This window comes from Oncorhynchus masou, chromosome 3 (genome assembly GCF_036934945.1).
Source record: "Oncorhynchus masou masou isolate Uvic2021 chromosome 3, UVic_Omas_1.1, whole genome shotgun sequence".
NCBI classification, from domain to species: Eukaryota; Metazoa; Chordata; class Actinopteri; order Salmoniformes; family Salmonidae; genus Oncorhynchus; species Oncorhynchus masou.
The window spans coordinates 842,151-859,853 of NC_088214.1; the positions used below are offsets into that span (position 1 = coordinate 842,151).

The window sequence follows — 17,703 nt, forward strand, 5'->3', positions numbered from 1 at the left end:
AATAATATAATGTATGTAATGTAATATAATGTAAAATAATGTACAATGTAATGTAAAATAATGTAATATAATGTATGTAATATAATGTAAAATAATGTAATATAATGTAAAATAAGGTAATGTAATATAATGAATGTAATGTAATATAATGTAAAATAATGTAATGTAAAATAATATGTATGTAATGTAATATAATGTAAAATTATGTAATATAATGTAAAATAATGTAAAATAATGTAATGTAAAATAATGTAATATAATATAATGTAAAATAATGTAATGTAAAATCATGTAATGTAATATAATGTAAAATAATGTATGTAATGTAATATAATGTAAAATAATGTAAAATGTAATATAATATAATATAAAATAATGTAATATAATGAATATAATGTAATGTAAAATAATGTAATATAATATATTATAATGTAATATAATGTAAAATAATGTAAAATAATGTAATGTAAAATAATATAATGTATGTAATGTAATATAATGTAATATAATGTAAAATAATGTAATGTAATATAATGTAGTATAATATAATGTAACAAAAAGTAATGTAATGTAAAATAATGTAATATAATGAATATTATATAATGTAATGTAAAGTAATATAATGTAAAATAATGTAATATAATATAATGTAAAATAATGTAATATAATGTAAAATAATGTAATATAATGTAAAATAATGTAATGTAATATAATGTAAAATAATGTAATATAATATAATGTAATATAAAATAATGGAATAATGTATGTAATGGAATATAATGTAAAATAATGTAATATAATGTAATGGAAAATAATGTAATGTAATATAATGTAAAATAATGTAATGTAATATAATATAAAATATAATGTAATATAATATAATGTAATGTAAAATAATGTAATATAATGTAATGTAAAGTAAAATAATGTAATATAATGTAATGTAATATAATGTAATGTAATATAATATGTAAAATAATATAATGAATGTAATGTAATGTAATATGAGCAACAACAAATAATTGTGGACCCTCAATTTGTAACGTTTGAATGGGTTTTCTGACCAATGCATGATACATTTGGATCGCATTGGGGTCCGTGGACTGATGCACCTTAAACATTTTAAATTGGGGACTGACTCGTATTGGTCAATCATGACAGCCCTAGTCAGAACCATACCGACCTGGTCAGATCTGAGGGAGGAGTCAGTGCAACGTAAAGGGTGTTTATTGTAAGGCAGAGTTTCTTTATGAGACAATAATGCTGTGCATTATCAAAACACTAATAACAGCCAATAATCAGGAGAATTGTCACATAGGCCTATTACCATGTTAATAATACCTGAATTATCTACAATTATGTACAGTACATGAGATACAGGGTCACACAGGGCGATACGGGGTCACACAGGGCGATACGGGGTCACACAGGGCGATACGGGGTCACACAGGGCGATATAACGGGGTCACACAGGGCGATACGGGGTCACACAGGGCGATACGGGGTCACAATATACGGGGTCACACAGGGCGGTACGGGGTCACACAGGGCGATACGGGGTCACACAGGGCGATACAGGGTCACACAGGGTGATACGGGGTCACACAGGGCGATACAGGGTCACACAGGGCGATACAGGGTCACACAGGGCGATACGGGGTCACACAGGGCGATACGGGGTCACACAGGGCGATACGGGGTCACACAGGGTGATACGGGGTCACACAGGGCGATACAGGGTCACACAGGGCGATACAGGGTCACACAGGGTCACGCTGACAGGACGAGAGGAGACATATGTAGAGGTCATCCTCTATAGTGACACTAATCCTTCCATTAATTCATATTGATAGCATTCTGATCAGCGTTCTCAAAAACAATTCTCTAAACATCTACTGTCTGTCTACAATCATACACCCGTCCATCCGTCCGTTGAGATGGGCTGGTCACCGCGGTTCTGGGTTGTTTCCATAGCGATGACCTTGTTTCCGTAGTGATAGTTAGAGCCTGGCCTTGGGTTTCAGCAGCTCTTTCAGAGTGTCTAGATTCTCTCCCTCTGGGGCCGCAGGCCACGCACTGTGATCTACACACACGAGAGGGAGGTTATAAACTCATGTGTATAAGTGAGTAACTGTGTGTGTGTGTGTGTACCTACCTGGTATTTCCCACATAGAGTGGTAAAGACTCTGTCCAGCGTCCACCCTCAGAGTGGCTCCAGAGATATAAGAGGCACCAGGAGACAGGAGGAAGCACACTGCTGGAGAGATCTGAGAGAGCGAGACCGTCAGAACACACAGGGAGAGAGAGAGAGAGAGAGACTGTCAGAACACACAGAGAGAGAGAGACCATCAGAACACACAGAGAGAGAGAGACCATCAGAACACACAGAGAGAGAGACCGAGAGACTGTCAGAACACACAGAGAATATGTAATACCGTAAGTACACACAGAAGTAATATAGACCGTCAGTACACACAGAGAGGGAGAGAGAGAGACCGTCAGTACACACAGAGAGAGAGAGACCGTCAGAACACACAGGGAGAGAGAGAGAGACTGTCAGAACACAGAGAGAGAGAGAGAGAGAGACCGTCAGTACACACAGAGAGAGAGGGAGAGAGAGAGACCGTCAGTACACACAGAGAGAGGGAGACCGTCAGAACACAGAGAGAGAGAGAGAGACCGTCAGAACACACAGAGAGAGAGAGACCATCAGTACACACAGAGAGAGAGAGAGACCGTCAGTACACACACACAGAGAGAGATAGAGGGAGGGAGAGAACGTCAGAACACACAGAGAAAGGGAGAGAGAGACCGTCAGTACACACAGAGAGAGAGACCATCAGAACACACAGCGAGAGAGAGAGACCGTCAGAACACACAGCGAGAGAGAGAGAGAGACCGTCAGAACACACAGAGAGAGAGAGAGAGAGACCGTCAGAACACACAGAGAGAGAGGGAGAGGGAGAGAAACCGTCAGTACACACAGAGAGAGAGGGAGGGAGAGAGACCGTCAGTACACACAGAGAGAGAGAGACCATCAGAACACACAGAGAGAGAGAGACCGTCAGAACACACAGAGAGAGAGAGACCGTCAGTACACACAGAGAGAGAGAGGGAGAGAGAGACCGTCAGAACACACAGAGAGAGAGGGAGAGAAACCGTCAGTACACAGAGAGAGAGAGAGAGAGAGAGGGAGGGAGAGAGACCGTCAGTACACACAGAGAGAGAGAGAGGGAGGGAGAGACCATCAGAACACAGAGAGAGAGAGAGAGAGAGAGAGGGAAGGAGAGAGACCATCAGAACACACAGAGAGAGAGAGAGGGAAGGAGAGAGACCGTCAGTACACACAGAGAGAGAGGGAAGGAGAGACCGTCAGGACACACACAGAGAGAGAGGGGCAGAGACCGTCAGTCTAAAAGCGGTCTGAAGCACTGTGCTGTGTAAATCTGTAAATGATGTGTGTACCTCCTCTGGGACTCCCAGTCTTTTAGCAGGGCTGAAGGGAATAGACAGCTTAAACAGTGTTGGTCCAAACTCCTTATAGTTCTCAACGGCTGTCTTGGAGATGATGGTACCCTGGAAGAGGTGACAGAGTGACTGGCTTGAAACCCGGAGGCTTCTGTGGCTAGGTAAGACTGGGTTAGCCCACTGAGCTTAAGATAAGGCTTTGAGAGCTTGGGGAGCAAACACAAGTCTTCAGGTCAGTCATATTGTCACATCTTAGCGCAATTACAAATCAGACAAACTGTGAACACACACACACGTACCGGTGCTATGGCGTTGACTCTGACTCCAGACACGGCCCATTCGATGGCCAGAGTCTTAGTTAGGTTGTCTACAGCGGCCCGCGCTGCTCCGGTATGACTGGCCAGAGACAACGCAGACGTCAGCGTGAGGTCCCCTCAGGAAGGTAGGTTGGTAGGTAGGTAGTGTGTAGAGGTGGTAGTAGGTAGGTAGGTAGGTAGGTAGGTAGTGTGTAGAGTTGGTAGGTAGGTAGGTAGGTAGTGTGTAGAGTTGGTAGTAGGTAGGTAGGTAGATAGTGTGTAGAGTTGGTAGTTGGTAGGTAGGTAGGTAGAGAGTGTGTAGAGTAGGTAGGTAGGTAGTGTGTAGAGTTGGTAGTAGGTAGGTAGGTAGGTAGATAGTGTGTAGAGTTGGTAGTTAGGTAGGTAGGTAGGTAGATAGTGTGTAGAGTTGGTAGTAGGTAGGTAGGTTGGTAGGTAGGTAGGTAGTGTGTAGAGTTGGTAGTAGGTAGGTAGGATAGTGTGTAGAGTTGGTTGTAGGTAGGTAGGGTAGGTAGAGTAGTGTGAGTTGAGTTAGGTAGGTAGGTAGGTAGGTAGGTAGTGTGTAGAGTTGGTAGTAGGTAGGTAGGTAGGTAGGTAGTGTGTAGAGTTGGTAGGTAGGTAGGTAGGTAGGTAGGTAGGTAGTGTAGATAGTGTGTAGAGTTGGTAGGTAGGTAGGTAGGTTGGTAGGTAGGTAGGTAGATAGTGTGTAGAGTTGGTAGTTGGTAGGTAGGTAGGTAGGTAGGTAGTGTGTAGAGTTGGTAGTAGGTAGGTAGGTAGGTAGTGTGTAGAGGTTGGTAGTAGGTAGGTAGGTTGGTTAGGTAGGTAGGTAGATAGTTGGTAGTAGGTAGGTAGGTAGGTAGGTAGGTAGGTAGTGTGTAGAGTTGGTAGTAGGTAGGTAGGTAGTAGTAGTGTGTAGAGTTGGTAGTAGGTAGGTAGGTAGGTAGGTAGGTAGGTAGATAGTAGGTGTAGGTAGAGTTGGTAGTAGGTAGGTAGGTTGGTAGGTAGGTAGGTAGGTAGTGTGTAGAGTTGGTAGTAGGTAGGTAGGTAGGTAGGTAGGTAGATAGTGTGTATAGAGTTGGTTAGGTAGGTAGGTAGGTAGGATAGTGTGTAGAGGCAGGTAGGCAGGTAGTAGTTAGGTAGGTAGGATAGTGTGTAGAGTTGGTAGTAGGTAGGTAGGTTGGTAGAGTAGGTAGGTAGGTACAGGTAGTGTGTAGAGTTGGTAGTAGGTAGGTAGGTAGGTAGGGAGTGTATAGAGTTGGTTGTAGGTAGGTAGGTAGATAGTGTGTAGAGTTGGTAGTAGGTAGGTAGGTAGATAGTGTGTAGAGTTGGTAGTAGGTAGGTAGGTTGGTAGGTAGGTAGGTAGTGTGTAGAGTTGGTAGTAGGTAGGAATGGTAGGTAGGTAGGTAGTGTGTAGAGTTGGTAGTAGGTAGGTAGGTAAGCAGTGTGTAGAGTTGGTAGTAGGTAGGTAGGTAGGTAGGTGGGTGGTTAGAGTTAGGTAGGTAGGTAGGTAGCAGTAGGTAAGTAGTGTGTAGAGTTGGTAGTTGGTAGAGTAGGTAGGTAGGTAGGTAGGTAGGTAGGTAGGTAGGTAGGTAGGTAGGTAGTGTGTAGAGTTGGTAGTAGGTAGGTAGGTAAGTAGTGTGTCGAGTTGGTAGTAGGTAGGTAGGTAGGTAGGTAGTGTAGGTGGTTAGGTAGGTAGGTAGGTAGGTAGGTAGGTAGGTAGTGTGTAGAGTTAGGTAGTTGGTAGTAGGTAGGTAGGTAGAGTTGGGTAGGTAGGTAGGTAGGTAGGTAGGTAGGTAGTGTAGAGTTGGTAGTAGGTAGGTAGTAGGTACAGGTAGTGTGTAGAGTTGGTAGTAGGTAGGTAGGTAGGTAGGTAGGTACACACAGGTAGAGTAGGTAGGTAGGTTGGTAGGTAGGTAGGTAGGTAGTGTGTAGAGTTGGTAGGTAGTGTGTAGAGTTGGTAGTAGGTAGGTAGGTAGGTAGTGTGTAGAGTTGGTAGTTGGTAGGTAGGTAGGTTGGTAGTGTGTAGAGTTGGTAGTAGGTTGTAGGTAGGTAGGTAGGTAGGTAGTGTGTAGAGTTGGTAGGTAGGTAGTGTGTAGAGTTGGTAGGTAGGTAGGTAGGTAGTGTGTAGAGTTAGGTAGGTAGGTAGGTGTGTAGAGTTGGTAGTTGGTAGGTAGGTAGGTAGGTAGTGTGTAGAGTTGGTAGTTGGTAGGTAGGTAGGTAGGTAGGTAGGTAGTGTGTAGAGTAGGTAGGTAGGTAGGTAGGTAGGTAGTGTGTAGAGTTGGTAGTAGGTAGGTAGGTGGTATGGTAGGTAGGTAGGTAGTGTTGGTAGAGGTAGGTAGGTAGGTAGGTAGGTAGTGTGTAGAGTTGGTAGTAGGTAGGTAGTGTGTAGTAGTTGGTAGTAGGTAGTGTGTAGAGTTGGTAGTGTAGGTAGTAGTGTGTAGAGTTGGTAGGTAGGTAGGTGTGTAGAGTAGGTAGGTAGGTAGTGTAGTTGGTTGGTAGGTAGGTAGGTAGGTAGTGGTAGTGTAGGTAGAGTTGGTAGTTAGGTAGGTAGGTAGGTAGTGTGTAGAGTGGTAGGTAGTGTGTAGAGTTGGTAGTTGGTAGGTAGGTAGGTAGTGTGTAGAGTTGGTAGTTGGTAGGTAGGTAGGTAGGTAGGTAGGTAGGTAGTGTAGGTAGGTAGTTGGTAGTTGGTAGGTAGGTAGGTGTAGGAGTTGGTAGTAGGTAGGTAGGTAGGTAGGTAGTGTGTAGTAGGTAGGTAGGTAGGTAGGTAGTGGCAGTAGGTAGGTAGGTAGTGTGGTAGGTAGGTAGGTAGTGTGTAGAGTTGGTAGGTTGGTAGGTAGGTAGTGTGTAGAGTGGTAGTAGGTAGGTAGGTAGGTAGGTAGTGTGTAGAGTAGGTAGGTAGAGTAGGTAGGTAGGTAGGTAGTAGGTAGGTAGGTAGGTAGGTAGTGTGTAGAGTTGGTAGTAGGTAGGTAGGTAGAGTTGGTAGGTAGGTAGGTGTGTGTAGTAGTGGTAGGTAGGTAGGTAGGTAGGTAGTGTGTAGAGTTGGTAGGTAGTGTGTAGAGTTGGTAGTTGGTAGGTAGTGTGGTAGAGGTTGGTAGGTAGGTAGGTAGTGGTAGTGTAGGTAGAGTAGGTTGGTAGTTGGTAGGTAGTGTGTAGAGTTGGAGGTAGGTAGGTAGGTAGGTAGTGTGTAGTTGGTAGGTAGGTAGTGTGTAGAGTTGGTAGGTAGGTAGTGTGTAGAGTAGGTAGGTAGGTAGGTAGGTAGGTAGGGTGTGTAGAGTTGGTAGTTGGTAGTTGGTAGGTAGGGTAGTGTGTAGAGTAGGTAGTGGTAGAGTAGGTAGGTAGGTAGTGTGTAGAGTTGGTAGTAGGTAGGTAGGTAGGTAGGTAGGTTGGTAGTGTGTAGAGTTGGTAGTAGGTTGTAGGTAGGTAGGTAGGTAGTGTGTAGAGTTGGTAGGTAGGTAGGTAGTGTGTAGAGTTGGTAGGTAGGTAGGTAGGTAGGTAGGTAGGTAGGTAGGTAGGTAGGTGGTAGGTAGGTGTAGAGTTGGTAGGTAGGTAGTAGTGTAGAGTTGGTAGTAGGTAGGTAGGTAGGTAGTGTGTAGAGTTGGTAGGTAGGTAGGTAGTGTGTAGAGTTGGTAGGTAGGTAGGTAGTGTGTAGAGTTGGTAGTTGGTAGGTAGGTAGGTAGGTGGTGTGTAGAGTTGGTAGTTGGTAGGTAGGTAGGTAGGTAGTGTGCAGAGTTGGTAGGTAGGTAGGAAGTGTGTAGGTAGGTAGGTAGGTAGGTAGAGGTAGGTAGGTAGGTAGGTAGGTGGTGTGTTGGTAGTTGGTAGGTAGGTAGGTAGGTAGGTAGGTTGGTAGAGTAGTGTAGGTAGGTAGGTAGGTAGGTAGGTAGGTAGTAGTGTGAGTTGGTAGGTAGGTAGGTAGGTAGGTAGTAGGTTGTGTAGTAGGTAGGTAGGTAGGCAGGTAGGTAGAGTAGGTAGGTAGAGGTAGTGGTAGCAGGTAGGTAGGTAGGTAGGTAGTTGGTAGGTAGGTAGGTAGTGTGTAGAGTAGGTAGGTAGGTAGGTAGGTAGGTAGGTAGAGTTGGCAGTAGGTAGTGTGTAGAGTAGGTAGGTAGTAGGTAGGTAGTGTGTAGAGTTGTAGGTAGAGCAGTGTAGAGTTGGTAGGTAGGTAGGTAGGTAGGTAGGAAGTGTGTAGAGGTAGGTAGGTAGGTAGGTAGGTAGGTAGGTAGTGTGTAGAGGTAGGTAGGTAGGTAGGTAGGTAGGTAAGTAGGTAGTGTGTAGAGTAGGTAGGTAGGTAGGTAGGTAGGTAGTGTGTAGAGTAGGTAGGTAGGTAGGTAGTGTGTAGAGTAGGTAGGTAGGTAAGTAGGTAGTGTGTAGAGTAGGTAGGTAGGTAGGTAGTGTGTAGACTCACGCCATGCCTGGGAAGCCCTTCCACATATCAGCGATGATGTTGACGATCACTCCTCCGTTCTCCTTCATCCATGCAGCATACACTAGGAAAACACACACATCACGTTACACACACACACACACACACATCACGTTACACACACACACACCATCTTACCTTCCTTGCAGCAGTGGAAGGTTCCTGTGAGGTTGGTGTCTATGACAGCCTTCCACCCCTTAGATGAGGTGTGTTCTGCTGGGCTGCTGAACTGACCTCCACCGTTATTTACCAGGTAGTCTATCCGACCATACTGCTGCAACACTGACCCCACCAGAGACTTCACCTACAGCCACGCACACAGAAGAGGTTTCCTTTGATACACTATGGGGTTGGTGTCTGTACCCCTTCCTCCATGTGGAAGTTACAGGATGCTGTGTTGACCTACCTCCTCCTCGTTGCGTATGTTACAGACTATAGGGGTGACAGATGCAGGACTAGACTCAGGGATACTCTGTCTCAGCTCTTCAGCTGCAGCCTCCAGCCTCTCCAACTTCCTACTGGAGATCACCACGTTACAACCTGACAGAGACATATGATCACCACGTTACAACCTGACAGAGACATATGATCACCACGTTACAACCTGACACAGAGAGACATATGATCACCACGTTACAACCTGACAGAGACATATGATCACCACGTTACAACCTGACAGAGAGAGACATATGATCACCACGTTACAACCTGACAGAGAGAGACATATGATCACCACGTTACAACCTGACAGAGAGACATATGATCACCACGTTACAACCTGACAGAGAGACATATGATCACCACGTTACAACCTGACAGAGAGACATATGATCACCACGTTACAACCTGACAGAGAGACATATGATCACCACGTTACAACCTGACACAGAGAGACATATGATCACCACGATACAACCTGACAGAGACATATGATCACCACGTTACAACCTGACAGAGAGACATATGATCACCACGTTACAACCTGACACAGAGAGACATATGATCACCACGTTACAACCTGACAGAGACATATGATCACCACGTTACAACCTGACAGAGAGACATATGATCACCACGCTACAACCTGACAGAGACGTTACAACCTGACAGAGACATATGATCACGTTACAACCTGACAGAGACATATGATCACCACGTTACAACCTGACACAGAGACATATGATCACCGCGTTACAACCTGACAGAGAGACATATACGTTACAACCTGACAGAGAGACATATGATCACCACATTACAACCTCATATGATCACGTTACAACCTGACACAGAGAGACATATGATCACCACGTTACAACCTGACAGAGAGACATATGATCAGGTTACAACCTGACAGAGAGACATATGATCACCACGTTACAACCTGACAACCTGAGAGAGACATATGATCACCACGTTACAACCTGACAGAGAGACATATGATCACCACGTTACAACCTGACAGAGAGACATATGATCACCACGTTACAACCTGACACAGAGACATATGATCACCACGTTACAACCTGACAGAGAGACATATGATCACCACGTTACAACCTGACAGAGAGACATATGATCACCACGTTACAACCTGACAGAGAGACATATGATCACCACATTACAACCTGACAGAGAGACATATGATCACCACATTACAACCTGACAGAGACATATGATCACCACGTTACAACCTGACAGAGACATATGATCACCACCACATTACAACCTGACAGAGAGACATATGATCACCACGTTACAACCTGACAGAGACATATGATCACCACGTTACAACCTGACAGAGAGACATATGATCACCACGTTACAACCTGACACAGAGAGACATATGATCACCACGTTACAACCTGACAGAGAGACATATGATCACCACGTTACAACCTGACAGAGACATATGATCACCACGTTACCGTTACAACCTGACAGAGAGACATATGATCACCACGTTACAACCTGACAGAGAGACATATGATCACCACGTTACAACCTGACAGAGAGACATATGATCACCACGTTACAACCTGACAGAGACATATGATCACCACGTTACAACCTGACAGAGACATATGATCACCACGTTACAACCTGACAGAGACATATGATCACCACGTTACAACCTGAGAGAGACATATGATCACCACGTTACAACCTGACAGAGACATATGATCACCACGTTACAACCTGACAGAGACATATGATCACCACATTACAACCTGACAGAGACATATGATCACCACGTTACAACCTGACAGAGACATATGATCACCACATTACAACCTGACAGAGACATATGATCACCACGTTACAACCTGACAGAGACATATGATCACCACGTTACAACCTGACAGAGAGACATATGATCACCACGTTACAACCTGACACAGAGAGACATATGATCACCACGTTACAACCTGACAGAGACATATGATCACCACGTTACAACCTGACACAGAGACATATGATCACCACGTTACAACCTGACAGAGACATATGATCACCACGTTACAACCTGACAGAGAGACATATGATCACCACGTTACAACCTGACAGAGACATATGATCACCACGTACAACCTGACAGAGACTGTTACAGAGACATATGATCACCACGTTACAACCTGACAGAGAGACATATGATCACCACGTTACAACCTGACAGAGAGACATATGATCACCACGTTACAACCTGACAGAGAGACATATGATCACCACGTTACAACCTGACAGAGAGACATATGATCACCACGTTACACCTGACCTGATCACCACGTTACAACCTGACAGAGACATATGATCACCACGTTACAACCTGACACAGAGAGACATATGATCACCACGTTACAACCTGACACAGAGACATATGATCACCACTGTTACAACCTGACATTACAGAGAGACATATGATCACCACGTTACAACCTGACACAGAGAGACATATGATCACCACATTACAACCTGACACAGAGACATATGATCACCACGTTACAACCTGACAGAGAGACATATGATCACCACATTACAACCTGACAGAGAGACATATGATCACCACATTACAACCTGACACAGAGACATATGATCACTACGACAACCTGACAGAGACATATGATCACCACGTTACAACCTGACAGAGACATATGATCACCACGTTACAACCTGACACAGAGAGACATATGATCACCACGTTACAACCTGACAGAGAGAGACATATGATCACCACATTACAACCTGACAGAGACATATGATCACCACGTTACAACCTGACAGAGACATATGATCACCACGTTACAACCTGACACAGAGAGACATATGATCACTACGTTACAACCTGACAGAGAGAGACATATGATCACCACATTACAACCTGACAGAGAGACATATGATCACCACGTTACAACCTGACAGAGAGACATATGATCACCACATTACAACCTGACAGAGACATATGATCACCACATTACAACCTGACACAGAGAGACATATGATCACCACATTACAACCTGACAGAGAGAGACATATGATCACCACGTTACAACCTGACAGAGAGACATATGATCACCACGTTACAACCTGACACAGAGAGACATATGATCACTACGTTACAACCTGACACAGAGAGACATATGATCACTACGTTACAACCTGACAGAGACATATGATCACCACGTTACAACCTGACACAGAGAGACATATGATCACTACGTTACAACCTGACAGAGACATATGATCACCACGTTACAACCTGACAGAGACATATGATCACCACATTACAACCTGACACAGAGAGACATATGATCACCACGTTACAACCTGACAGAGAGACATATGATCACTACGTTACAACCTGACACAGAGAGACATATGATCACCACATTACAACCTGACAGAGAGACATATGATCACCACGTTACAACCTGACACAGAGAGACATATGATCACCACGTTACAACCTGACAGAGACATATGATCACCACATTACAACCTGACACAGAGAGACATATGATCACCACGTTACAACCTGACAGAGACATATGATCACCACGTTACAACCTGACAGAGACATATGATCACCACATTACAACCTGACACAGAGAGACATATGATCACCACGTTACAACCTGACAGAGACATATGATCACCACGTTACAACCTGACAGAGACATATGATCACCACATTACAACCTGACAGAGAGACATATGATCACCACGTTACAACCTGACAGAGACATATGATCACCACATTACAACCTGACACAGAGAGACATATGATCACCACGTTACAACCTGACAGAGAGACATATGATCACCACGTTACAACCTGACAGAGAGAGACATATGATCACCACGTTACAACCTGACAGAGAGACATATGATCACCACGTTACAACCTGACAGAGACATATAATCACCACGTTACAACCTGACAGAGACATATGATCACCACGTTACAACCTGACAGAGACATATGATCACCACGTTACAACCTGACAGAGACATATGATCACCACGTTACAACCTGACACAGAGAGACATATGATCACCACGTTACAACCTGACACAGAGAGACATATGATCACCACATTACAACCTGACAGAGACATATGATCACCACGTTACAACCTGACACAGAGAGACATATGATCACCACATTACAACCTGACAGAGACATATGATCACCACTACAACCTGACAGAGACATATGATCACCACGTTACAACCTGACAGAGACATATGATCACCACGTTACAACCTGACACAGAGACATATGATCACCACGTTACAACCTGACAGAGACATATGATCACCACGTTACAACCTGACAGAGACATATGATCACCACGTTACAACCTGACACAGAGAGACATATGATCACCACGTTACAACCTGACAGAGGAGACATATGATCACCACGGTACAACCTGACAGAGAGACATATGATCACCAGGTTACAACCTGACAGAGAGACATATGATCACCACGTTACAACCTGACAGAGACATATGATCACCACGTTACAACCTGACAGAGAGAGACATATGATCACCAGGTTACAACCTGACAGAGAGACATATGATCACCACGTTACAACCTGACACAGAGAGACATATGATCACCACGTTACAACCTGACAGAGACATATGATCACCACGTTACAACCTGACAGAGACATATGATCACCACATTACAACCTGACACAGAGAGACATATGATCACCACGTTACAACCTGACAGAGACATATGATCACCACGTTACAACCTGACAGAGACATATGATCACCACATTACAACCTGACAGAGAGACATATGATCACCACGTTACAACCTGACAGAGACATATGATCACCACATTACAACCTGACACAGAGAGACATATGATCACCACGTTACAACCTGACAGAGAGACATATGATCACCACGTTACAACCTGACAGAGAGAGACATATGATCACCACATTACAACCTGACAGAGAGACATATGATCACCACGTTACAACCTGACAGAGACATATGATCACCACGTTACAACCTGACAGAGACATATGATCACCACGTTACAACCTGACAGAGACATATGATCACCACGTTACAACCTGACAGAGACATATGATCACCACGTTACAACCTGACACAGAGAGACATATGATCACCACGTTACAACCTGACACAGAGAGACATATGATCACCACATTACAACCTGACAGAGACATATGATCACCACGTTACAACCTGACAGAGACATATGATCACCACGTTACAACCTGACAGAGACATATGATCACCACGTTACAACCTGACACAGAGAGACATATGATCACCACATTACAACCTGACAGAGACATATGATCACCACGTTACAACCTGACAGAGACATATGATCACCACGTTACAACCTGACAGAGACATATGATCACCACGTTACAACCTGACACAGAGAGACATATGATCACCACGTTACAACCTGACAGAGACATATGATCACCACGTTACAACCTGACAGAGACATATGATCACCACGTTACAACCTGACACAGAGAGACATATGATCACCACGTTACAACCTGACAGAGAGAGACATATGATCACCACGGTACAACCTGACAGAGAGACATATGATCACCAGGTTACAACCTGACAGAGAGACATATGATCACCACGTTACAACCTGACAGAGACATATGATCACCACGTTACAACCTGACAGAGAGAGACATATGATCACCAGGTTACAACCTGACAGAGAGACATATGATCACCACGTTACAACCTGACACAGAGAGACATATGATCACTACGTTACAACCTGACAGAGAGACATATGATCACCACGGTACAACCTGACAGAGAGACATATGATCACCACATTACAACCTGACACAGAGACATATGATCACCACGTTACAACCTGACAGAGAGAGACATATGATCACCACGTTACAACCTGACAGAGACATATGATCACCACGTTACAACCTGACACAGAGAGACATATGATCACCACGTTACAACCTGACAGAGAGACATATGATCACCACGTTACAACCTGACAGAGAGACATATGATCACCACGTTACAACCTGACAGAGACATATGATCACCACGTTACAACCTGACACCTGAAAACTCCTTGCCAATGGTATTCACACATGTAGCTGCTACTAAAACTCCTTGCCAATGGTATTCACACGTGTAGCTGCTACTAAAACTCCTTGCCAATGGTATTCACACATGTAACTGCTACTAAAACTCCTTGCCAATGGTATTCACACATGTAGCTGCTACTAAAACTCCATGCCAATGGTATTCACACATGTAGCTGCTACTAAAACTCCATGCCAATGTAATATTGTCTTTTGAACAGAGGTCAGTGTATCTCGGGCAGCATTTCTTAAAGTATTGGTGTCGTACCTGTTAATGGTCAGTGTCCATTTATAATTGTTTTGTTAAATTACTGTAATTGATTTGGCCAAGTGCATTTGCGGACTCTGCTCAGTTTGGCAGCTGCGCCAGGGAGACAGGGTGGCAGGGCGACAGGGCGGCAGGGTGACAGGGAGATGCCGGTGCTTCCCGGTTTACCGGATCCTTTTTTCTGCCGTTTTGTTGAAGATCACTTGGTGACCCCCACGACGCAGCGCTGTTGTCCAGGCAACAGATGACGTGCTGTCCGTTACGGACTTGTCATTCCCACTCGCCGTCACTCACCGCGGTCATCAAATGGACTCAAACTAGCCACAAGTTCTGACTGAAACGCAAATACAGCGATAAGTTTCTCTCTCTCTTTCATACAAACTTATAACGAGGAGCGCCCACAATGTGTTTTGTGTGTGGAAGTGCTTAGTAATGAGACTCGCATAACAAACAAATTAATAAAACGACACGTCCTGGCCAAACATCCACAGCATGATGGTAAACCCAGAGGTCTTTGAGAACAGGGCAGCATGCTTCAGGAAACAGGGCTTCAGGAAACAGGGCTTCAGGAAACAGGGCTTCAGGAAACAGGGCTTCGGGAAACAGGGCTTCGGGAAACACGGCTTCGGGAAACACGGCTTCGGGAAACAGGGCTTCAGGAAACAGGGCTTCAGGAAACAGGGCTTCGGGAAACAGGGCTTCGGGAAACAGGGCTTCGGGAAACACGGCTTCGGGAAACACGGCTTCGGGAAACAGGGCTTCGGGAAACAGGGCTTCGGGAAACAGGGCTTCGGGAAACAGGGCTTCGGGAAACAAGGCTTCGGGAAACAGGGATTCGGGAAACAGGGATTCGGGAAACACGGCTTCAGGAAACAGGGCTTCGGGAAACAGGGCTTCGGGAAACAGGGCTTCGGGAAACAGGGCTTCGGGAAACACGGCTTCAGGAAACAGGGCTTCGGGAAACAGGGATTCAGGAAACAGGGCTTCAGGAAACAGTGATTCAGGAAACAGGGCTTCAGGAAACAGGGATTCAGGAAACAGGGCTTCGGGAAACAGGGCTTCAGGAAACAGGGCTTCGACTGTGGACCAGTCAGTCAACTAGAAAGGGATTGTTGTATTTGCATAACAGGTGACGATCAGCAGAAATAAGGGAGTGCTATCTCTCATAGTAGTAGATGTGAGTTCCTCTTTCAAACAATCCCCTGGCCTTGTACACAGCTAATAGCTAACGTTAGCCAAAGCAAGCTAGCTACTGATAGTGGTGTGTACTGTTACTGAGGGTTGCACTAAGACTAAAAATGAGCAGGCCTACTGTACATCTCACTGTAGAAATTATTGTTGAAAACTAGTCTAGATTAGAACTGTTGCTGTTAAAATCTGAACTGGAATAAACTGATTGAAGTAAGATGCTGTTTGAAGCAAACATTCGTCTACAACAGGAAGTGGTCTCCTGCCTGACTGAGAACCCACCTCACACAGTTCTGGGTTGTTCATCCACAACAGGAAGTGGTCTCCTGCCTGACTGAGAACCCACCTCACACAGTTCTGGGTTGTTCATCCACAACAGGAAGTGGTCTCCTGCCTGACTGAGAACCCACCTCACACAGTTCTGGGTTGTTCATCTACAACAGGAAGTGGTCTCCTGCCTGACTGAGAAAGCAGTAGATGTTCTGGTCCAGTTTGGCTTCACATACCTATGTGAGTCAGGGTTCTCAACTCTGACGTACATAAACAACAAGTCCAGAAACAGTCTCCAGGCTGAGCATGACCTCAGTGTTGTCAAGAACAGTCCAGAATAGACCTGCTCTCATTAGCACTGTGTGTGTTTTCTGGTCTACAGATGTGATCAATCAATCTTTATTCCAGTTCAGAATTAAAAATATATATTGTATTGTAAACAGCAACAGTTCCAAACTAGACTTTCTTTCAACAATATTTTCTACAGTAAGATGTACAGTAGGCCTGATAATACTGTTACTAAGAGTTGCACTATCAAAAAGCCTGTGTGTAGGTTCTGTTATTCATCTGTGTGATGTGATCAATCAGTTTATTCTAGTTCAGAATGAAAATGATTTGTTGTATTTTAGCAGCAACAGTTCCAACCTAGACTGATATGTCAGTGTTTTTAATGGGGGGAAATAAACATGAATACATATTCATATGAATATTTACTTTCATTGTTATTTGTTTGAGGCATAAGGGCAATGAGATATTAATAATTTACCGATATGTATGTATAGTTGCATATTTTCCTAAGCATGGGTCCCAGGAAAACACAATTTCTCGTTAGGGTCCCAGGCTGAAAAAGTGTAAGAACCCCTGGTCTGGGGCAAAGTTCACTCAGTGCTGCTATAACCTAGTTAGCGACTCCCTGCCTGCGTCTAAACGCTGACACACAGAGTAATCGATACGTCTGAACACAACACACTACCTACCCAGCTTCAGCAGGTCAGAGGAGATGGCTTTACCGATTCCGGTGCCTCCTCCCGTTACCACCGCCACTTTGTGGTTGAACAGACCCGCTTTAAACACACCGGAGACGGCCATGTTTCTCCCTGCTTCTCGGTGCTTGTCATGTGATCTGTC

The 17,703-nt window shown here is 44.4% G+C and overlaps 1 protein-coding gene across 1 annotated transcript; it reads right to left on the reverse strand.

Annotated features, from left to right (window-relative positions):
• Nucleotides 1-1,518: 1,518 nt before the first annotated feature.
• Nucleotides 1,519-17,703, reverse strand: pecr (peroxisomal trans-2-enoyl-CoA reductase). Its single transcript, XM_064928783.1, has 8 exons — nt 17,553-17,703; nt 8,606-8,739; nt 8,338-8,503; nt 8,182-8,263; nt 3,768-3,864; nt 3,466-3,576; nt 2,156-2,267; nt 1,519-2,083 (listed from the first exon to the last, which is right to left on the reverse strand). Exons 1-8 carry the CDS (start codon nt 17,662-17,664, stop codon nt 2,001-2,003), a joined length of 897 nt encoding a protein of 298 aa, XP_064784855.1. The 5' UTR covers nt 17,665-17,703; the 3' UTR covers nt 1,519-2,000.

Excerpts from the sequence above, each read along its gene's own strand:
- pecr (XM_064928783.1), bottom strand. The coding sequence starts at position 17,664 with ATGGCCGTCTCCGGTGTGTTTAAAGCGGGTCTGTTCAACCACAAAGTG. Across the intron at positions 8,504-8,605 it reads ACATACGCAACGAGGAGGAG|GTGAAGTCTCTGGTGGGGTC; the intron begins GTAGGTCAACAC and ends GCGTGGCTGTAG. Across the intron at positions 3,577-3,767 it reads GAGTCAACGCCATAGCACCG|GGTACCATCATCTCCAAGAC; the intron begins GTACGTGTGTGT and ends CACCTCTTCCAG.